The sequence below is a fragment of the Periplaneta americana genome, chromosome 4, assembly GCF_040183065.1.
Source record: "Periplaneta americana isolate PAMFEO1 chromosome 4, P.americana_PAMFEO1_priV1, whole genome shotgun sequence".
NCBI classification, from domain to species: domain Eukaryota; kingdom Metazoa; phylum Arthropoda; class Insecta; order Blattodea; family Blattidae; genus Periplaneta; species Periplaneta americana.
Genome location: NC_091120.1, coordinates 167,856,092 through 167,880,002, shown reverse-complemented (window position 1 = coordinate 167,880,002; position 23,911 = coordinate 167,856,092). Strand labels below are relative to the sequence as shown.

At 36.9% G+C, this 23,911-nt stretch overlaps 1 protein-coding gene across 10 annotated transcripts in view; it reads left to right on the top strand.

Moving 5' to 3' along the window:
* The window catches only part of kmr (kramer), a 1,522,801-nt gene that overhangs the window by 1,027,916 nt on the left and 470,974 nt on the right, over window positions 1-23,911 (top strand). For all 10 annotated transcript variants that reach the window (XM_069824286.1, XM_069824284.1, XM_069824281.1 and 7 more), the window contains 2 exons: window positions 1,080-1,416; window positions 14,529-20,123. In XM_069824286.1, the coding sequence (XP_069680387.1) occupies window positions 1,080-1,416; window positions 14,529-20,123 (5,932 nt within the window). The remainder of the gene's footprint in view (window positions 1-1,079; window positions 1,417-14,528; window positions 20,124-23,911) is intronic.

The window sequence follows — 23,911 nt, the reverse complement described above, 5'->3', positions numbered from 1 at the left end:
AAAAGTTTTTGATGTCACTGTACATAAAGTAGAAGATCTAATAAATAAAGATTCACAAGTGTCAGAATTCTAAATTTAATAAAAAGAGACTTACAGTGAGTTATTCTATGATATTTCGTAATGATTCTTAATACTTACTTCTGTAACAGCAAGATGTCACCAGTCTTTTTTCTAGCCACCTCAAATAATGATACTATATTTTACAATTTATTAAAAAAAAAGAAAAAAGAAAATAAACAGTCCTCGTATAAAATGTGGGGAGGCAAAAGGCTAATTTTTAAAAATTAAAAAACAGTTCTTGTTAATCCATGTTGAATCTTTCGTTCACTACTTTTAACACTTGAATATAAATAATTGATTAAATGGCGATCTTACTCGTGTTAATTGTGTAAGCATGTGCGGCTACACATACACATACAACCTACACCTACAACCTACACATATAACCCAAAAATCAAAAACTCAACACACTAAAACAATATGAAATATACAAACATACTAAAACACACCCTGATCAAATTCCCAACACACAGATCAATTTCAGAACACACACACTATTTGACACCACATTTCAACACTTTTCAACAATCGAACGCACCCACACAACAGGCAGCGAAGTTCGAGATGACGCCGAGATCTAGTAGGCTCTGAGGATGGTGTGAAGAAGTACCAAAACAGCTGTAAGCCGCACATGCTTACACAATTAACACGAGTAAGATCGCCATTTAATCAATTATTTTTATTTTAGTTCTTGTTAGTCTGCTGTTAATTGTTCATTGACGATAATTCGATGGTGTTTCAGTAAAGAGAGAGAAGTCACACAAATGAGTTTTGAATTAGATGAAAATTAAATATCAGGTCTTTATTGCAAATAATTTTTTACACAAATAAAACACATCAAATGTTAGTATTTCTTTTGATTTTTGTATACCCACTTGTGTATTCCCCTGGTTAACAAAACTCCATTTGCACAAAAAATGAAACCGCCTTTACTTGAACACCATCGATTTACACAGGCTAATGCACGAGAAAGTGATTATAGAAAACTTACATAATAAATTATTTTCGTTATTTTCTAGAGGGAAGAATCAATGAAACGTTTGCTGGAATGGAAACAGCGAATGTTGCAATCCCCATTAACGCGAAAACCATCTGGATCATCAACGCGAGGGACAGCACAGAATGAACTATCCAAGTATTACAAACAACAGGTGCTACGAGAACTTGCGAACCAGGAGGCTAGGAACAGAGATATGACGAGCAGTCAGGAGGGACGTGGCAGTTCCAGACGGAGGTCGCAGCTAGAGGATACCGGGACAGTTCCAGGACGGTCTGCACTCAGGAGCAGGAGCCAAGATGGCCGCCGGTCTTCCACATCTCTCAGCCGCTACAACAGCTATTCTTCCGATGATGAAGGTAAGGTAGTAAAACACAATCTGCATGTAGTGCTAGAACCTCTCAGATGTAGGTAAAATAGACATGTGATGGTACCAGTGATGTGGTTATCGAGGGTATGCTCTTGTTTGGTTCTCAATTTTTGGACACTCGAATGTGTAGTTTTTTTATCTACCAGTAACAAACTATTTAAAAACCACAGAGCTCATTCTGAATTGATAAGGTAATGATAAGCAGTGGTGGCCGCTCTTTAAATGCAAATGAACTGTTGGTCACTGTTTATTTTGTTAAATAAAACAAAAAATGAATTTTTCCCATTCAAAATACGTGATTTTACTTTCTTTATGTTTCTCAAACCAAGCAATGGATTCGGAACACCTCAAAATCTGTGCTTCATTGGCTGTCCATGATAATATCTTTGAAAAATATTGGAGTGCAAGAGGTCAGATGACTTTATTGTCAAACGCCTAGCATTAGAAAACAACAACAACTTTCTTTATTTAGTTTTCTGGAACATGCAAAATTACCTATAATAATTATGATGACCACAAGTTCTTGCTCGAAATGCTAGAACGATGTGGAACTACTGAACCAGTTCTGGAAAACTTGTGCACATGCATGTGACAGTCGACCTGGTTGGCGAGTTGGTATAGCGCTGGCCTTCTATGCCCGAGGTTGCGGGTTCGATCCCAGGCCAGGTCGATGGCATTTAAGTGTGCTTAAATGCGACAGGCTCATGTCAGTAGATTTACTGGCATGTAAAAGAACTCCTGTGGGACAAAATTCCGGCACATCTGGCGACGCTGATATAACCTCTGCAGTTGCGAGCGTCGTTAAATAAAACATAACATTTTTTTTTGCATGTGACATAACATTTGCTGGTTATCATTGTGTAAGTCTGTTCCTTTCTAAATGCTGCTATCCATTTTTCTTACATACATTAAAATTCCTCGAATCTGGCACCCAAATAACCAGCAATACCAAAACAGCAGCACCTTTGGTTAAAAAAAAAAATAGTCATTGATGCGAAAAAGAAGAGTCTGATGAAGATGTGAGTGGTTTTCTTAGATCGTACATGCCGCATATTGTGTTTACTCTTTACACAGTTCACGTGTGAAAATATACTAAAAAAAAAAAAGTTATGTCCTTGGAGTAGAGGGTAGCATCGGTAATCTGTTACTTGGACCTTGCAAACAATATGCAGAGACGATACCTTTCAATTTAACACTTGAAGGGGTGTTGGATGAGTCTAAATACGAAAGTATGAAATTCTCTGTTCCTACATTGCATAAAAATTTCATTCGAGTGATGGATAGTATCATGGCTATTATCGCTAAGCACTGCTGTTGCACAATGGATTCCGCAAAACGCAAGCAAAATGTTTTTATGCTTAAATCATCGTGCGCTACTTCATAGTATAGTTGCGACGTTGGCTACACTGCTCTTCATGTCACATGACTCATATGACCGCCATTTAAAATTGTCATAAAGTTACAAAAACTTTTAGTATTTTTTACGCTTTTATGTATTACTGTATTACAATAATTATGAACTGATGAAAGTACATTACCGTATTCAGTACTAAAAATGAACATTGTACATATTTCAAAACTTTATTTTTAATTTTGTATATGAAAATTACTAAATTTCAACATGGAAAAAAAATGTTTGTGCAGTACAGTGTGTTTTTACATAACCTATAAACTTATTTTCCAATTATCTGGCACTGGCTTTGTCCCACAGTTGCCGGATACAAAGAATTCTACTCTATTCTTTTACCAAAAATGCTACACTTTCTCAAAGCAAAGGAAATATTGAATCAAATCAGATTTTAAAGGGGACCTAAGGGAACCTGATTTTGTTCAGTAGTCGCCACTGGTTATAAGAGAAATTGCTGAAAGGAAGTGATCAGGAAAATCTGTCTTTAAGCCAGTTTATTTGAGGCGAATTATCAGAATTTGCTGAGGATCAAACCCCAATCTGCTAGTTGAATTTTGTTGCAATTCCAGCAGTTCTTGTAGTTCTTTAACATGTAAGCATTTAGTTCTTGCCTTAAATGAACCGAGAATATTTCTTTTTAGAATATCCTTTGTTTAAATATTCTTATGATGCAGTGCACAATACTAACTTTTTCTGTAAATTGTTTTGTTATAGATTGAAGTTAAAATATTACTACTATTTTATATGTAATTACTGTACTTTTTTATAAAAAGTTTTTTTATTTTATATTTTCGCCAAAACATAAATTATTATTAATAATAATAATAATAATAATAATAATAATAATAATAATAATAATAATAATACCATTCATATATTTTGTAATGTGCCAAGAAGGAGCATATCCCCTGATGGAAAGAACTGCATAGCTGGCACAACTTACTAAAATTGGTGGTGTTTGGCATGGTGGTGTCTTTCCAAGTCTGTTTGTAGTTTTTGTTGTGTTCATGCTCTTGATTTTATAACCCTTTATCCATAGTGTTGTGTACTATATCTGTACTTTCTATGTTATGCATTGCATTAGCATTAGAAGTAAAAACCTTGTTACTCAAATATTTCTTGCTACTGTTAGAGGCAACAGAATTATAGATGGTGATTTGTAACAGATGAAATACCCAAATGTCTATTTTTACCTCTTCTCTGTGAGGTTATATTTATCAGAACATCTGTATCAGTATAATTATTGGTTTCATATGTATAATCAAATAATGGTTTCCAATCTCTCAGTACCTATGTTTCACTTGAGTTAGTAATGTCTGATTTCTATGTGTTACTTGTAATTCATTATTACACAGCCATAAATAACGCCAATCATTACTATGCAGATTCTTATGAATACTCGTAACATAATTGAAGAATTGAAAGAACCTGTATGAGTAATTAATTAGATTGCCATATATGGGAAATAGTTTATATAATATCCAAACTGTAGGTACCTGTAGTTTAAAACACTGAAAAGTTTTATGAAGTTAGTACCGGTATAGAAAATTGAAAAATACTTACGTATTTTTTAAAGGAAAGAAAATTTATAAATGAAAGACAATCTCTCTATATACAAATACCTTGTATATCAGGGGTCTCCAACCTTTTTTGTCAGTGGACTGCATTGGCTTATGCACAAGAGGTCAAGAGCCAGATGAAAGAAAAAGTAAGTTAAACTTGTAAAGTCAATTTTCAACACATTAGGAATCATACATAACCTATGTTTACAGAACAATTACCGGTAATACAAAAATTTACAAGAACATTGGGATTCATAGTCAAAATGTGACAACTGTTTTAATGCAGTACTTGAAATTAAATTTGACATTCTTTTTGCTGTACTAATTTATCTATGCTCGATTTTATATCAGTTGTTGCGATTCTCAGAAATATGCATCCATGATTCTAGTTCTTATTCTTGATTTCACATGTTTCACTCGACTGAACTGCAGCTCACACAAATACAGTAAATGGTACCAAATATATACAGCATGAACAATGCATTTTTCCATATTTCAGAATACTTTTTTGAACAAATGTAAACAGAATAGAAATCAACAAGTGATGATTCTAAGAACTTGTCTTTTAATGTTGAATCATTTTGAAGATTTGCAATTTCCAGTATAAATACAACCTGACAGATTGGACAAACTGAAAGGTATTTTCAAACATGTTACAAGGAACTTATCACAGCCATAACTAAATCACACACAGTGGCGGTTTCTCGGGGGAGGGAAGGGAGGAACGTCCTCCTCACATTTTTCTTCTTTTGAAAGTAAATACCAAATAAAATATGTGCCTTGAAATTCAAGGAAGATTCGATAATTTTTTTAATTCAGACCTATAAGAAAACCTCGGTTGATCGAGTTTTAAACAACGCGCACTCATGTGCTGCTAGAAAACTGTGAGAAAGATGCGAGATTGTTTGTGAAGAGGAAAGCAAATCCTTTCCTCCTTTACTGCAGTTAACACACATAGACAACATCGCACTAGCGGCTAGAGAAAGAAGCAGAGTTTTAAAGCAAGCGAATGAACAGTAAGGGAGGAGATCCTCCTCTGAATCAGCGCATGGGCGGGAAATAAAAACCAACTGGTCTTGCAACAAACTCGCTACCGCTGCCATCTAACGATGCTGCATTCAACCAGACTATAACACATCTACGAGGAGGCACAATAAAAACAGTTTTAACGCAAAGCTATGAAAGACACCATATAAACTTTTTTTAAATCATAAATCAAAATATATTATTCATTGTATTTTATATAAGCTACTACTCATGGTTTCAAACTCTCGAGGATATCTGAAAGTTGAAGTTAGATTTATATAAAACAAAGAGGAAGTAGCTCTACGTTAGTATCGTAGATCTTTTTGGCCCCTGAAATTCACTTCCATTCATTGTCTACTAGTTAGGACAACAGCCAAGTTGTCAGTTTTGTACAAATATATTTGAAATTGAAAGTATACCAAACTACAATATTTTTAACACAAAAAATAATCTGCCACCTGCAGCTTTGAGCAATAATGGTAGTATGACTTTACAAGAACTGACATTCTTCAAAAGCATGTGATACTGAACTTGTAAAATGTACATGTGGCAACACAGACCACGTGGGTGGGTGCAGTGTTCTCGCTTTCCTAACAGATTATTTCTCATTCCCACTTCCGTAAAACGGTTCTGGTTATATGTTAGTAGCACTAGTCTCTACCAACACGTGTGATGCTGTAGTGTGCACTAAAAATGCTGCGAGTTTGTGAATTTCCTTGTAAATGTTAATTTGTGCAATTATTCAACAATGAATGGAAGTGAAAACATATTTGGACAATATAGGAAACTCAGTTTACAAGAACAGATTATTGCTATACGAAAGAGAAGGCCAGCCCTAAAACTATCTGATGTTACATGTATACATGTAGGCTAATTTGTAGCATGTTTCTCTCAAGAAGTTGTCATTTTGCGCTGTTAATTTCTTTCCTCCTCTTAAAAAATATGCAGGAGCCGCCACTGATCACACAACAATTCAACCTATGCAGAACACAGAACAAACTCCAACAACAACTACAGCAACAAATAAATTTGAAAATCATGTTGGGTCCGATAAGCTGTGCAATAATATTAAAATTTATTGTAACCATCGTCAAACTTATCAGTATACAAATGTGACTGAACTCACAGATGCTATTTTTACATAATAAAATATACCGGTAATGATAAACGTTTTCGGTTCGAAGGAATCCTCTTCAGATCAATTAATAGACGTACAGAGTACATTGTGTTACGAACAAACAGTGAAGTTTATATAAAGTGGAACGGAAAACATAATGGACAACAAGGGTGCATATAATGTCATTGGTTAAAAGGGTTAAAATAGGATAAAACTTAGAACATTAACAATAGTATCTATGTACTTTATAAACTTCACTATATTTATGGAATGTATTTATGTAATAGTTCTGAACGCCATGTTTTACAAAACGAAACAATCATTAATTCAAGTTGAACATTGAATAATTGTTAGTGCTAAGCAGTACCCATTCTATTAGTGCAATATTCTGGACATCACTTTCTCAAAACATAATGATATTAAGTCAGTGAATTTCATCTAACTGTAAACCACTCTATTTTAAGACATTATATGAATATACAGGTATTATGATGTTTGAAAGGTTAGGTATACATTCACCTTGTTTTCATGAACATGCTGCATTGATTTAACCTACTTTAAAGAACTGTGCCTTACTTCACATTAATTTAAAATGCAGTTTCTTCACTGTTCTTGTCTCTGATCCAAGAAATATGTGGAACATATAAAGTAGATTATATTTCTTATGTATGTCACATTTTGTGCCATTCCTAGTAAACTGGTGTTGGCGCCAACTCCAGTGATTCCTTGACTACAATTCCGAGAGACTTTCGCCATAGAAATCCTATGGACTTAGTCTCAAGGAGATGGTACAGTTCATTAGTTCCTCACTGGTATTGTACTGCCAATAAGGATGGCTGTTAAGTAAGGAAAATTGGGCGCAGTTATACGTATAATAAAGAACAAACTGCTATTTCATGCATAAAAATCAAAATGTAACTGAATATTTATAGTCTGTTTGGCAAAACTGAACAGTCTTATGTGTAATAATCTGTTTTGTAAACAGTATAGAACCAACTTTTTTTATTAAAAGAAATTCAGGAAGTTGACACAATTTCACGTAGACAATAGATAGATAGACTTATAACTTTAGCAAAAGACTGACTTACGTATTTTAGATGCTAATCATAACTGCTTTTTATGATAATATGTAAATGTAAAGAAAGCGAATGGATTAAGATTTATAAGAAAAACAGAGGGATATACTTGCTTGGATTATGAAGGTATCAGTAACATGTTGTGCAGGAACTTCAGTTACATCCTGTTATACATTTTATGAATAGTTACCAGCTCCAGTGTAAAAATAATGTATGTCATTAGAATTCCAAAAGTTATGTTTTATTATCGCTTATATGGAAGAGATCTCCTTCTCCTGGGGACAGTCCCCGAATTTTGCTTTTTGTCCCCAGACAAAAGTCGTCCCTGGAATGTCCTCTGGTTTAATAATTTGTTCCCAAATATTTCCGGATTTTCAGTGTTGATTGTTATAACTTTATGAAAATGCTGTTGAATATCTCAGTGCCAACTGAATTCATTCACAAGATAAGATAATAGAACTATAGAATGTATATTGCTGAGATCTTCTCTAGAAAGAGATAGATTTGATGATACAGGCCATTATTTATGTTCAAATGTAAGTAGACGTGACCTGAAGAATATGATTAATTTGACAAAATTTCTTACATGAAGAAATATGTGATTTCAGGCAAAATGACAGAGTGGAATGAAGAAAATGCCAGACTCTGCTGAAAACTAGTGAATTTTTTAATTTGTCTTTGACAGAATGATTCCCTGTGCAGAACTGCATAAGGTGATTAAACTGTCTCCTGGAAATAATGAATCAATAGAGAGATCTTCTTCCTTCTCTTCAGTGAACATGATGTGGATATTCAAAAAATTCAGAATGAATTTAGAAACTGTTGGAGGCATGCTTGCTATCTTATTCAACTTCAACATGACCTGACAGGAGCAAAATTGGTATCCAGAGAAGACCTGCTTAAAAAATTCACAGTTCTGAAAAATACGAGTAGTTCAAGTAGTAGTTAAGTAGAATGAATATAATGAATATTTTAGTGTATAAATGGAAGGCGTATTTTAATTCTTTGAAGTGTGTTAAAGCAATATTAGTGAACAGCAAAGTAAGAGAAATGTCAAAAGTAGTATTTCCATATTTTGATACCCGTCTCTGGAAATTGTGAAAAAAAAATCTCATAACCTTAGTTTATACTTGAATGGATGATGATGATGATGATGATGATAGATATGTAGAGTTCTTGGAGGAGTTATTTATTAAAAAAGATAGATAAAGTTATTTATTAAAAAAAATAAATGCAGAGGCATCATAGAATTAAGTAATGAAACCATATACTGTACCTGTTCCAAAGACATAGTACCGAATTCCTTATATATAATGCCTTTGCAAGATCTGTCCTTTGTTAGGGAGGTGAAGCATGGACTTTGTGGAGAAGTGTTGAAAGCAGAATTATAGCTAGTGATATGAAGTTGAGGCACTGAACAACTGGATATATTTTGTGGGCTGATTAAAAGAAATGAAGATACCAGTACCTATTTTATATGAGGCTGAAATCAAACCAATACTGGAAGATGTACAGACGCATCAAAATAACTATCTTCAACATGTTAACCCAAGTAGCCAAAACAAGAATCCTTAAGGTAGTCTTGAATTATTACAATCTACAGGGAGAAGATAATCAGGATCCCTTATGAAAAGATGGGAAAAAAGTTTTATAAACCATAATAGTTATTTTAGGACTAAACTGCCAGTTACATGAAGAAGTTGATGACAAATATAAAGGAGTAATTTTACTCAAAAATAATTTCTTTTGTTCGAAGGACTACATAAGAGTATAATTTCAAAAATTAAATTTTCGCTATTCATCACTATACATGTCATTTAGCATTAATTAGAATAAAAAAAATACTATGCCATGCAAATAAATCAGAATCACAAAATATTTCGATGTTTTATTCATTTTATTTTGACTTTTATTCTTACTCTGACATGTCTCACTTCATTATCTCCTGGCTTAGTTGTCTCATAAGTGATGCCATATTGCTTTCACATACGAGGTTCAAATCTGTCCTCTGACAGTTGACTAAACAACTTTCCTGGCACGAAAGATTTAATATCTGACAAATGTCTACAATTAGGTACCGGTACACCTTCATATCTATTTGGACGTACATATTATAACTTATAAATTACTGGTATACGTTTTCAATATTTTGTATTATATAATTAGCTAGTATTGTCACTCTTGTCTATTGATTTTTTTTATATTATCTCATTGATAGTTTCAAAGTGATAAGCCAGTCCATAGTGTTACAATTATTGAAGAGTTGGTTGTAATAAGATTGTTAGCCATTTAACGCTATTATTGCGTAGATAGCTGTTCTTATATATTATGCGTTATAAAATATTGCATTTTAGTGATATAGACCTACAACCCATTAACTTAAAATTAATAATTATCAAATGTAAAGATTTTCTTCCTAACAGTTTTAAATTTTCTATGTAATTTTTTCAGAAGTGATTTTTTCTTTAACATTAACACTGTTATTCACCCAGCTTCTCAATTGTTATAAATTACAGTAATATTTTTATAGCAAATTTCTAATACGAAAATTATGCAGTATTCAAACCTTGTACCAGTAATTATTTTACGTGAAGCAAAGAATGCAAAAGAATCGTAGGTAATTATGGAATTGCATAATATCTAGAAGAATAAAATTATTCTTTTTCATTGCACCTTAATGAAATATTATGCAGTTAAGGTTTTGGCTATGTCAAAGAAATTTTAGAGAGTAAACAAACAAATATATATATATTTTTTGTTCACAATATTTTAAATATTAATATAAAAGGGAGAATGTACACATATTCTTAGTGCTTTTGCTAAATGTCTTCTTCCCCTAAAGAAGCAACTATGCTATTTCATGCTTGGTTTAAAAAAAAGTTCAGAAATCTGAATCAAGACATGTAGAATAGAATGTAAATTAGGTGTATACATTTAGCAGAACATGATGGCTGAAATATGTATTACATTCGTATAATTAATAACAGATGCTAGAGCAGTTGTCAAATGACGTGAAGAAACGTACTCTGAGATAAAATGTATTAGTCTTAGATATATATTTGCATATATATAAGGGTTTGATTAGCTCTTCTTCTGTTTAAATCAACTCAGATTATAATTATTGTCTAATCGTGTTCTTCGTTGTTTGAAATTGCTAACACTAACCTAATATTTTACGTTCCATATATCAAAGGCTTGTTTTAGTACTGTATCACTATTTCACGTAACAGAGGTTAGAGCTTATGTAGCTTGCACAAGCTGAACATCTTTCACATGACGTATTATTGTTTTCACTTCACATAGTAAATAAGGAACTAATGTAATTTAAATAACGTAATTACGAATCTTTCTTTTGATATTTGAGTGAGCAGAATATGGGAGGAAACTGAAGCAATGTGAACATGATGAAAGTTAGCTCTAATTTCGATTAAGGTAAAGCTAAGATGTCGGAAATCGTGGTTTACTGCATTTAATGAATCAAATAAATACATAAAGAGATAGATTAGATGGATGGAATTGATTGATAGATAGATAGATAGATAGATAGATAGATAGATAGATAGATAGATAGATAGATAGATAGATAGATAGATAGATAGATAGATAGATAGATAGATAGATAGATAGATAGATAGATAGATAGATAGATAGATAGATAGATAGATAGATAGATAGATAGATAGATAGATAGATAGATAGATAGATAGATAGATAGATAGATAGATAGATAGATAGATAGATAGATAGATAGATAGATAGATAGATAGATAGATAGATAGATAGATAGATAGATAGATAGATAGATAGATAGATAGATAGGTAGGTAGGTAGGTAGGTAGGTAGGTAGGTAGGTAGATAGATTTAATTATTATAATTAACTCAGTATATTATTTAAGACTCAAAATTTTCTACTAAACTCGAAAGGGCTCCCATATTTACAGAATAGCTCAGATTTTGGTCTTTTGATGAGCTAATAGAAATAAAGTTCGCCTATTTGGTCATAATTGCAGTGTTTAATAAATAGGCCTAGTACTTGATTTGAAATAGATTAAATTACATAACCTGGAGTGTGAACTGTGTTGTGTAACATCGGAGCAAAATTTGTGTTGTTAAAATATCTGAAGTGCCTCTTCGTCTAAAACTTGACACTATATTGGGTACCATATGTCTTCTTGCAATTCATTTCGTGTCCTGTTCCCACCCCTCCTCTTCAACAATTCGTGACTACCGTCATCCACCATTGAATAACCTCCATTAGTAATATTTGGATTTATCTTTCCTTTTCTGATCATAGCCTGTGATAATACTTTGATTAGAAAGGGCTTAAGAGGGTGAAAGATTATATAAAGGTACACAAGGACGTGTCATTGCAAGGATTGTTGGGGTTGATAGGAAGAAATAATTCAGCTCTCAATCTAGAGAGCAATCTGTGTTATTCTTATTTGTGCTATTCCTATTGAAAGGCCTTATGAAAATGTCGAAAATAGAATGTAAGATTTAGTTCACATATTAGAGAAATTGTCTTGTTGATTTAGTACAAATGAGTGATCATCACATTGCCTGATGCTCCATCACCACCAATAAAGAACATCATTTTTTGTAATATAGTTCACCAAGCACTAAAATTGAAAGGGCTTAAGAGGGGGTGAAGGATTATAAAAAGGTACACAAGGACGTGTCATTGCAAAGATTGTTGGAGTTGACAGGAAGAAATAATTCAGCTCTCAATCTAGAGAGCCATCTGTGTCCTTATTTGTGCTATTCCTATTGAAAGGCCTTATGAAAATGTCGAAAATAGAATATAAGATTAGGTCACATATTAGAGAAATTGTCTTGTTGATTTAGCACAAATGAGTGATCATCACATTGCCTGATGCTCATCACCACCAATAATGAACATCATTTTTTTTGTAATATAGTTCACCAAGCACTAAAATTGAAAGGGCTTAAGAGGGGGTGAAGGATTATATAAAGGTACACAAGGACGTGTCATTGCAAGGATTGTTGGGGTTGATAGGAAGAAATAATTCAGCTCTCAATCTAGAGAGCCATCTGCGTCATTCTTATTTGTGCTATTCCTATTGAAAGGCCTTATGGAAATGTCGAAAATAGAATGTAAGATTTAGTTCACATATTAGAGCAATTGTCTTGTTGATTTAGCACAAATGAGTGATCATCACATTGCCTGATGCTCCATCACCACCAATAAAGAATATCATTTTTTTTGTAATATACAGTAGAACTTGGTTATAGCGACATCCAAGGGACCTTAAACATTATGTTGTTATAAACGAGTGTCGTAGTAACCGAGATTCACATTATCAATCTAGTGAGGAAAATGAAAAATAACAAACTTAATTAGACTTATTTCAGATTTATGTATTGACTTTTAAGCCTACAACGAACAAAAATAAAATACACGTAGGCCTACAATTATAAATACAGTATTCTGTATTAAAACAGTTTGTTCAGTACTCACCAAACTACTTTACTTAGAAGTGAAGTAATCAGTCATTTTACTCTGTTGTCTTCTACTTGCCCAATACACACTTTCTAGGACTAAATTACGTTCTATGTTCATAATTTCAGTTGCAATTTCACTGCTCCCTTCCCTAGATTCATAGAACATGTTCATAATTCTAATGACTTCTAAAGCGTCACTCACTTCTTTTACTGGCCATACTGCATTAAAATGCGTGCACTTCGTGAAAACTTCCTGTCGAAACTGATCTAATACCGCATGAATTCAGGCAGGTTACAATGGGGTGGGGAATCCACCTGCATTCCAGAGGTCTATGACAGAAGGAGACTGTAAAGAATTTGTCAGGGTCAGATTTCAACAAAATATTTCTTAAAATACTTTGGTTCTTAGAAAATCTTATTCCAAACTGAGGTTGAAAGTGACGTTATATGCGAGGTAGACGCATATGCGTTTGTCGTTTTAAGCAAGGCAGGAAAGCATATGTCTTATGGGGAATTAGTTGGGACCACAGAATATTTGACATTATAGGCGAGGTGTCGCACAAAACGAGGTCGCTATAACCAAGTTCTACTGTAGTTCACCAAGCACTAAAAATGGTTTCAGTAGGCATGTCCTTAGTATGGACATTTGATTGTACCGATACACTATTTGTATTACTTATTTAGATATAAGTTGAGCCGAAAGATTGGAAACCATTGTTAGACTTTCACAAATGTTTTCTTTTCTATTACAAAGTATTTGATTAACAGCAATTGTTCTTCAACTAGTATGTGTGTTTTTCTTTCTGTAATAAGGTATGGTATGCATTACACAGTATCTCTTCTTAGGTGTGTGGCTTTTCAGTCTATGTTGAATCATTTATTCTCAGCTCAATCCATCTGCATGTGGCATTGTTTGGTGAAAATAGTTAAAAGAGAGATATGCCTGCTTTTAACCCCAAAAATATAATTAAATAAATATGTGCAAACGTTAAAAGATTTTGCATAAGTAAAGTTCGGACTTAAGTCTGTGGCAACCTTCCTGCCTGCTTGGGTTTATTTGTTTAAAACTAACACTCGATTCTCCCCTACCCGCTCTGGTTATATTTAACGGTGGCATGGGAAATGGAGTTTCTTTTTGTTACGATAATGAAATTAGAATCATTGTTGATAATTTTGCTCTGAACCCAGATTGTTGATAACTGCATGATTTCAAGATCGTCTTACTTTTCACTAACCTAGGCTTAATTCTTTCCTTCTTTGGGAATCAAATTTCATTTACAAAGTTTGGTGAGTGTAACTATTTTAACTAACTTTTATGATATAAATCATATTATAAGCTTATATTTTATAGTTACTTTGCTGGTAATTACAGTAAAGTTCAAAATCTGGCCATTTCTTTTTTCATAAGGAGAGAGTAAAACACTTGTATTTTGTTCTGGGATGGTTCAGAGCCGAGTGACGTTCGCAAGGCGAGAAAGCGTGTTCGACGTCCCTCGCAGGCAGGAAGGTCGCGCCATGGTAGTGCAGAGGGCAAACCAAGAGGTCGCCACCACCACTCTTCCGTTCCTCCGCACACCTGCACAGACATGCATTCCCCACCCAACTACGAGAACATATCTGCCCCATTCAACACAAAGTCACACCATCACCACCACCACCATCATCACCACCATCACACACCAGCTGATAACAAACCGGAGACGTCGGAGACTAGAAACACAAAACTCTACAAACAAGAAGAGATTCCTCCAGACGCAGCATACAGTGAAGATTACCGTCTGGGACCTTCAATTCCACTAAGAACTAAACACCACAGAGGCAGCTATCCAATGGACCGTCATATGAGCCCAGAGAGTAGGCTAGCTGAACTCACAAGTAGCAGAATAGACAATAAGAAAGTGACTGAGGTGCTGCCACTCCAAAGTGACTCACACTTTCATACAGACAGGCTACCACCAAAGGCTATGAAATATCCTGATACATATCCAAGAAGCAGTCACAGTACTCTCAAATCCTCAGGGGACAGTACTGGATATCCTAGTCTGCAAGATGATAGATGTTCAAATGGCAAGCATTCTGATAGTGGCTATGATACTCTACAAGCCGGTAGGACGGCACCTGTTTTTAATGATCTTTTGAAGTTCCAAAAGTCAAATATTAATCCTAGGAAAACTTCTGAGCTGGTGTATCCTGTGCATGAAATACATTGGGATCCGTCAAGGATAAGGGATCCGGCAAAAGATAAAGAAGAGTGGAATTTGAAGCTTCAAGAATCACGGTTGATGAAAGAATTGGCATATCAGCAACCTGGCCCGAGTAAACGGAAGGAAGATCACAAGGAAACCAGTGAACCATCTCATGTTGAGTCGCCACCAAAAAATATTGTTCAAAATAGAATTAAAGCATTCGAAGTGGGAAAAGAAGGTGAAGAGGCGACATCAGGGAGGGAATCTTTACAAATGCAGGAACCACTCAAGATGTCTCCTCCCATGTATCATCCGAATGAAGCCCATGTTTCAAGTCTCAAGCACACTGAGCAACAACAGTCTGGGGAGATGCCCTCGGGGAATGATAACGTTCGTCGCGGACGAAAAAGTGATCTACGTAATTTTGTTTTTGGTGATAACGGATCTATAAGCAAAGAAACATTCACTGAGTCACAGCCTAGATCTAGGAAAAATACTAACGAATCTGATAGGCATGTTAAATCTGTTCGGGACTTGCTAGCAGACTTTGAAAGGAAATCGCAGTTGGTGAAAGAACGTCAAGCTGCTGAAGAAGAGAGAAGCAGCGAAGGAGGTCCTGGGAAGAGATGTGTTTTCAGTGATACGGAGACATTACTATATGACACATCAAGTGATGCTGAAGGCCATTCTGAAGATGTAAAACAATCAGCAGAATCCTCGAGTGGTAGACAACGGTCCGAATCACGTTTGGGTCCAGTATGTAGTGATGAGGATGAGGACAAAGATGAAGAGGTTGCAGCTGCTCTTGGTAGAAGAGAGAAATTCTTTAGTTCGTGTCGAGATCTGGGAAGAAATAGAGACCCAGAGTGTTATAATGATAGAAGACATCGTAAGAGGAAATCGTCGAAGTCTGGTCATTCTGTGAACGATCCTTGTGCTAGTGACGATCTGGAAGTGATCGTTACACCAGGTTATCTGCGTCTCAGTATGGCAGAATCGCTTGTTACCCACGAAGATTCTGATTCCATCTGCAGCACACCAACTAATTCTCAGCAGTGTAAAACTCCTGAAGAACCTGTAGAAGTCAACAAAGAGAAAAAGGCAGATGAGAGCAACAGTGTGCTGACAAGTGTTGAAGAGCATTATATGCCAATGACTCCTTCACGAAAAGCTGTGTTGGCACCACCAGACGCCTTCAGCAATACCAGAAGCCCTTCTGCGGCTCATACTGTAATAATGGAGAATATTTTTGGGGGCGGCAGCTCTGGACTGGAATTAGAGGAGAGTTCATATGTAGAAATGACAGAAGATGGTTTGGTTCGATCGTTGTTAGCACCGGATCCAAACCCCTCATTCTTATCAAAACTTGATCTTAAGAAAATCAACTCCCCAGACTCTACACCTACATATGCTACTCCTGAAAGTCCACGCTACTGTGAAATAGGTACCGCTGGCAAGGACAGTGGTGGTGTTACCTCTCACTACGAACTTCTCTATAAAGCCTCCACACAATATGAACCTGTTTATATGGAAGTGAGCCCGTTGATGGAAGCTTTGAAAGTCCGAGATAAACTGGATTTACCAGAGGCTGAAAAGGCTGAAAATGGAGAGAAGAAAGAACATTCTGAAACTTCTACACTTCAGGAGTCCTCAGAGAAGTCAAAATCGGGCGAGGAAGATGGAGTAGAACCGCTGCCCCCTACTCCGCCACGAATAAGTCTTCCTGATATTCTCAACTCCTCCACTTCCCAGCAACAGCATGCGCAGAAGTCTATTCCAAAAACAGATCGCGATAGCTCAGATGCTGACGACGAGGCTTCAAAAGATTTAGACTCTTTGGATGCACCACGGCACCCACGCTTCAGTTTGTCGGACACTTTCCGACCTGCCTCTTATTATCTCGGTGCTAGTAGTATGACTGATAGAGCACTGATGGTTCTCGGGGGTGTCACTACTTCCACAGTTGAACATCACGATTCTTCCGACAGTGATCTCGTGTCACCTCCTCCTATTCCGACAAGTCCTCCACCCCTCGACGACTTTGACAATTCTTTAGAACTCCATGACCCTTCCTTGGATATAAAGAAACAGTCACCAATGCCATCTAAAGGAGGCAGTGAATCTGAATCTAATGATAAGGAAGATTCCAGAATGTTGTGGAGCAAAACTCCCGGATGCTCAAGAGATAAAAGTTCAGACCATCAAGAAAATCGTCTGATTTCGCCTTATCTTCAGTCGCCTGTATTTGGTTCAGGTGATATAAACAGCTCTGGAAGTGAGTCTGTAGAACTTAGAAATGAGCACGATCCAAAGTCTGCGGATCGCTTATTAAAAAGGCGTCCAGTATCTGACGATATGATTGGAAGCCTTGACATGTCCGGCTATCTTTTGTCACCACCGTATCTGGACAGGCGATCTGGTGGCAGCGATCTGGAATCTGTTGGCAGCAGAAGTGGTCTGGCAATGGATTTGGAGGACGGTGTTAGCATAGATCTAGATCAGTATCTAGAGGAACTTCAGGCAAGAGATGCATTTAATGTAGATGTATATTCCAAAGATCATACTTACGATTATTATAGGACGTACCGTAATGAAAAGCACGGGTTGAATACGAATTTTGATAAAATTCCGGCTAAGAGTGAAGCTGCATCCAGCAACACGTCGAAAGACGACATAACAGACTCAGCAACAGGACCGGCCGATCTCAGCTATTGCTTGCCCGAGAGAGATCGAACTTTGCCAGAGTCTGTAAGGTCACCGGCTGCTAGCAGTTATGCAGTTGAGAGGGACCAGAGTGGCTTGCCTTCATTGCCTTATCCACATTATGAACGGTCGCCTAAGACTGAAGAAGTGCAATATGAGAATTTGCAGATGATATTGCCTCCACCTCCCGAGCATGCAAACACTCCAATTGAAACACCGTGTAGAGAAATACCGGAGATAATAAGTCCTCCAAAAGTTATGGTAACACGTGACGATAGGGGACTTCCCATGCCTGAACCTCACGGACTGGAAGCTCATCAAGCCGGCGCTCCCTACTATTATTCCGATCTTCTCAAAGGGGATGAGGATGGATTCGTCAGTTCAACATCTGAAAGAAGTGTCAGTAGCTCACGTGGAGCTGTGGGCTACCAATGCTTTGTAAGCGCTCCTTTGAATATGCCGACTCGAGTTCTGTCACCGTCGACATCAAGGATTCAACCACTGAACAACCAACGAGGAGATTTGGTCGAGACAACCTGTTTCGTGAAGAGGAATGATATTGGTCGTAAGGTAAATGCCATTCACCAGTCGGCAGGATTTTCCTCTGCTCCGTATCCTCAACAGGTTTCGCCAAATGAAGACGAGAATCGCCGTCTTGCTGAAGAGCTGAGATCCACTACAGTTCATTTTTTGGGAGCGGCGAACAAGAGAGGTCAGGTGGATGAGAGGAATCTGTACGAAGCAGACACAATCCAGCGCCGGAAAGCCACGGCAACGATTACGCTACGAGGCAATGAAGATGTCCAGGATCATCGGTACCGTTCGCAGACGCCGGATTTCCACGGGGTAACAAATGCTGTTAACCTGTATCCACACGGATTGCGTGACAAATCTTCTCCCTTATCAGTTAACATTTCGGGCGGCAGAAATGGGAACGGTTCTCATCAACCCCAGAGGAGAAGTAGATCATTGGAGGGCTTGTTAGACGACCCAGACTTTCTGCAGAACTATAATGAGGCTCAAGCTGCTCTGCGATCGCGAGTTGGAAGCCCGGGGCTGACCGTGTCTCTCACTAACGTTCCTCATTCAGTGGCCGGCGATGGCACGCAGCAACACCACAGCAGAGGTGAAGTTGCAGCGGGTGAAGCAGCACAGTTCAGACAGCCAGGAAGCAGTAGACAGGAGCAGCAAGGAAATATGCGGAGTAGGCCTCCACCACCGGTTCCTGAGGAGGCGGGTTTGGGTTCGTGTGAAGGCGATGACCTGTGGGAGGAAGATGCGTTGTGGAGGGAGAGTTTGAGAAGAGTCAGTTTGAGACACACGCGCTCGCTTGACAACCTAGATGGAGGTCGAGGCAGCAGGCTAAGTAACTCGAGCGCCGCCACCACAACGTCGACGCTGGAACCGAGTGGCGCCTCCTCTTCCGGACGTCGGAGCGCGGACCTGCTGTCCACCGGCGGCTGCGTGCGCCAGAAAATCAGCCGCGAAGTGACGTATGTGAATGAGAGCATGGCACGCAACCATCGTCTGGACCCAGCGAGGCAGCGAGAATACGAGGAGGACTATCGCGAGGGGCGACGTCGCCCGCGCAGACGCCCCCAGGACACGTCGCCGGCCCCGGATGACGGCGTGCACTACGAACGATTGTCACACTATTCGGAGAGCCTGGAACGCACTCGGAGGGGACAGACGTACCTTGAGGGCTACATCTGGGACGAAGATCAAGAGACCTTCAGAAAGCACCGCCCTGGACGACCCGAACCACAACAGCAGCAGCATTTTTTAGAGGATGGCAGCCTTCCTCCTCAACCTCCTCCTCCATCGTTCGAAATCGACAGAGAGAAACTTCGGCAGTGGGACCTCATGTCCAGCGCACCGCTCCTTCAACAGCAGCAGATGTTAGGGGTGTCAACAGGGACACCTGCTGGGGCAAGACAGCCAGTGGTAGTTGGAGGAACGGATGCGGGGGTGGTGGTGGGGGCGGAAGGGGAGGAAACCTTGCCGGACACAGGGGGAAGGCAGCAGCAACAACAACAGCAGCAACAGTGGCACCTGATAGACCTAACAATGTCACATGCAGACGAGATGGGCATCGACCCGACATCCCACAGCAGGTTACCGGAAGGAGAGGACAATCGTCCTCCCAGTTCGGCAGGTAAGTTCCTGCTTACTCTTTTGTTTTGAAACTGAAATGTAGTATGATTTCGTCATTATCTATATATTCATCGTTCTTGGAGGGAAAGTTCTCAAGAAGCGTACTGTCTGTCCGAGTGATTATGTCCCATCCGGGCTTCCCCCACACATTTGTGCTCGTCCTTTTGTAAAGGCTACTGGCTGTTAGGCTATTTCCTGAAAGTATTTACTGCACGAAGTCTACGTAATATTATACAATTGTTTAAAATAATTTGAAAAGGCCTCCGATACGCGTAACTGTCAAGTGATTTCCCATGTTTCGACCACCCTGCGAATAACCACTTGGACAGACAGTACACACTTGTTACTTATTTGAGTATCGTGTTATTTTGACTTGTAATTAACTAGCACATTACTTACTACCGTAAAGTTGATTTACATTTTTATATATCGTATCATGGTGCTGTTGTTGCACACTCAAGCACTTGGTCCAAGAATGGGTGTATAGTTTCTTCCATGTCTCTGTATCCAACTTTGTAAACGATAAGTATGCAATAACTGATCATTTTGGTATACTATCTTCTGCTGTATGGAGAATCATAACAACATAATTTTTATGTATCAGCTCCGTCGATTTAGTAGAAAGTCAATGTTCATCTACTTAGATACAATATAACACTCTGGAAGTACAGTAAATCAAATGATTGTTATGTGGTCATAAAGTTTTTCGTATAATGATACGTTTTTTCTTAATAAGTCATTAATTACTAATTTTCCGTTTTGTGAAAATGAAAATCGGAGTATTGTCTTAGCCGACATTAAATACCTGTAGAGCAGGCATGTCAGAAATGAGGCATTCATTGTGCAGTTATGTGCGCGGATCGCCGGTCTGTGCGGACTGCATCATTCAGGCGTTGCTCTTACCAGCTCTTAGCTGGAGGGGTGTACAATAATCTATTGGATTAAATAGGCATTTGTACATCATAAACACACTTAGCAGAAGGAAAAAAACATAGTTATTATCAGTGTCTACATTTGATACTTGTAATACAAGAAACATTAGGCTTACTCAGTTATACTTTATAAAGTAGTGGTTTGTAAAGCATAATTTATTAACATGATTTTTATATAGTATTTGAAGAAAAAAAATTGCAGGATTTTCGAAACAACAAAAAACGAACATGTATTTCATTTTAGGTAGTAGGTACTAATTATTTTAAAGTAATAGACCATACTCTTTCATTGTTTCTCAAGCATTATTATTTATTGGGACCATTGGTACACAAATGTTGAAGAAAATATTATACTTACAATTAATTACATGCAGTAGAACATTGTGAAGTTTTTACACTGAAATCATTTCCTTACTGCATGTCAATATAAATTAACAATAATATTAATAAATAATATAAACTAAGCTTACAATTTAAATTCACATATAGTATATTTGGAAAACTTTGAGAGCAAGTAGTCGGTAGTGTTACTGAAAGAAATTAAAAGTAGTGTAGTTCACAAGCTATGAAGCGACGATATTTTCTTTATGTCGGGTTTAAAGATTTATTAATGTAAGTATATTAACATAATATAGATGGAAAATTTGCCATTATATATTTTTCCAGAACATTTTTCCGCCTTGAAAATAGTTGCTTTCTTCGCTCCTTACAACCTCAAGAGCCTCACCTGTATTCCTCACTATATTCTCATCACTTAGCAGCTTATGAAATAAGAGTCGTCAGTCGCCTAATCTTTGATGCCTGTGTTAGTACAGACTCCAAAACAACGCCATTGTCAATTTCTTTTGCCGCGAGAGTACTGATTAAGAAATAAACGCTGGCGAATATCATATTTTGAGAACTTTACTCATCTGATCTAAACTGTCACAACACTATTACCTCGACATAGGTTGATGAAAGCCTTTCATTTTAAAATAATTATTGTTGGCTGAGAAAAATATAACAATTATGTTACGTGATTCCTCTTCTTCGTTATATCTGTGGACTTCTCACTTTATTTTTCATAACGCATTCACAGTCATAGCTCAATCAGCACCCGTACTGATCTGTGTTACTGAGACAAATACTGGTCTGCTACTGCAGATACTGTATAGCCCTGACGCGCGCCCCTCCAACCTGATTCACTCCCTCCAGGTAGGGGAGTAGGAACTGCACATTGCACAGAGACAGCTGCACAATGTGCAGGGTTTTGACATGCCTGCTGTAGAGTGAAAAGTATGTTTTGATTCTAGAGAACGGATATTTACGTACTACAGTAAAAGCTGATATTCCAACTAGCTATAGTTACAAACGATCAAGCAATACGCCCACTCTGGTATAAAAATGGCGCTGGTTTGAAAGCATTAGCCAATTGTAGCGAATGGTAAAACTCTGTGTTCGCTGTTTTTTTTTTTAGAAGTTAGGTTGTGCACTGTCATAGGTTACACTTCTGTTCACGTAGGCTTGTGAGTGGCTTCTCTAGACGAAATGCACATTCAAATGAACGGTCTTAACAGATATTTACAAATAGCAAGCGCGCTTCAGTAGATTCATTTTCTAGCTTTTGTGACCCACCTCTCTTCTGTTGCATTTCAGAGTCTTGTGAATAATGCCTGAAAATGTTTCTAACCGAGATATTCACTCAAGTATATTCGGAGTCACTTTTAAATTATTACCTAAAAATCCATTCACTAGGATTTCATATATGGGATAGATACTTATGGGTGATTTCAACGCTGTTGGAGATTGATTTGTGCTCTTGGCGGAGATTAATGGAAATTTTGGAAAATACAACTATTTTGGAATTGGAGTATTAACTCAGTATGAATATTACTTTCCAAATAATTGACATTAAAGGTTCGTTGGATTCTGGTAACGGTGCGCTATGGTCAATAGACAATATTTGTTGGATTGAGACTGTATTTAACACACATTTATTAAAAACGAAAAAAAAAATAAAACTTAAAAATTGTTAGTGAAATGTTGAATTCTATGTCTTTTGAGTCCACTTAAGTAATCAGAATACCTGGAATAGGCCTACTATGTAATGTAGTCTATTTGGATATATAACAAATTCAAGTGAAAAAAAATCAGAAGAAACTCAGGATATGAAATTCTCTATAAAACGACGCAATAGTAATAATTCGCGAATGTGTTCATATTTTGTTATTAGAGCTCTATTTCGCGATTTATCGCGATTGTTTTATCCTTATATTATTAATTAGAATCACTTAATGTGTAAAGATTAACAAAAATATATTGCATATCTATTATGTCGTGATTTTCGCGATCTCCATAAATACTCAGCCCTGTTCATGGGCAATGTGCTAATTTGATGATTGCAGAATTAAATTTATAATGACGTGAACTGATCGTACTCACATTTGTTCACTTTTCTGCACATATTATGTGCTTTGAGTTCAGTTTCCGTCAATTTGTTTTATTTTCATAACAGGGACCAGGAGACTAATGTTCACCCAAAGTTAATCCGTATCCACTCAAGTATTGAAAGTGCAGCTGAAATTTGCAACTTAATTAGTCCATTATTCCAATAAAGCTCATATCATTCCCTTAGCAATTACATCACAGTTTCTCTTGCCCTACCTGATTGACTTCTACGCACGCGATTGTCTCACCAAATTAAAAATTCTGGCGCCGCCACTGACCGGTTTGTTAGCGTACTGGCCATAAATGAAAATAATAATAATAATAATAATAATAATAATAATAATAATAATAATAATAATAATAACTATAATAATATATTATTATTATTATTATTATTATTATTATTATTATTATTATTATTATTATTATT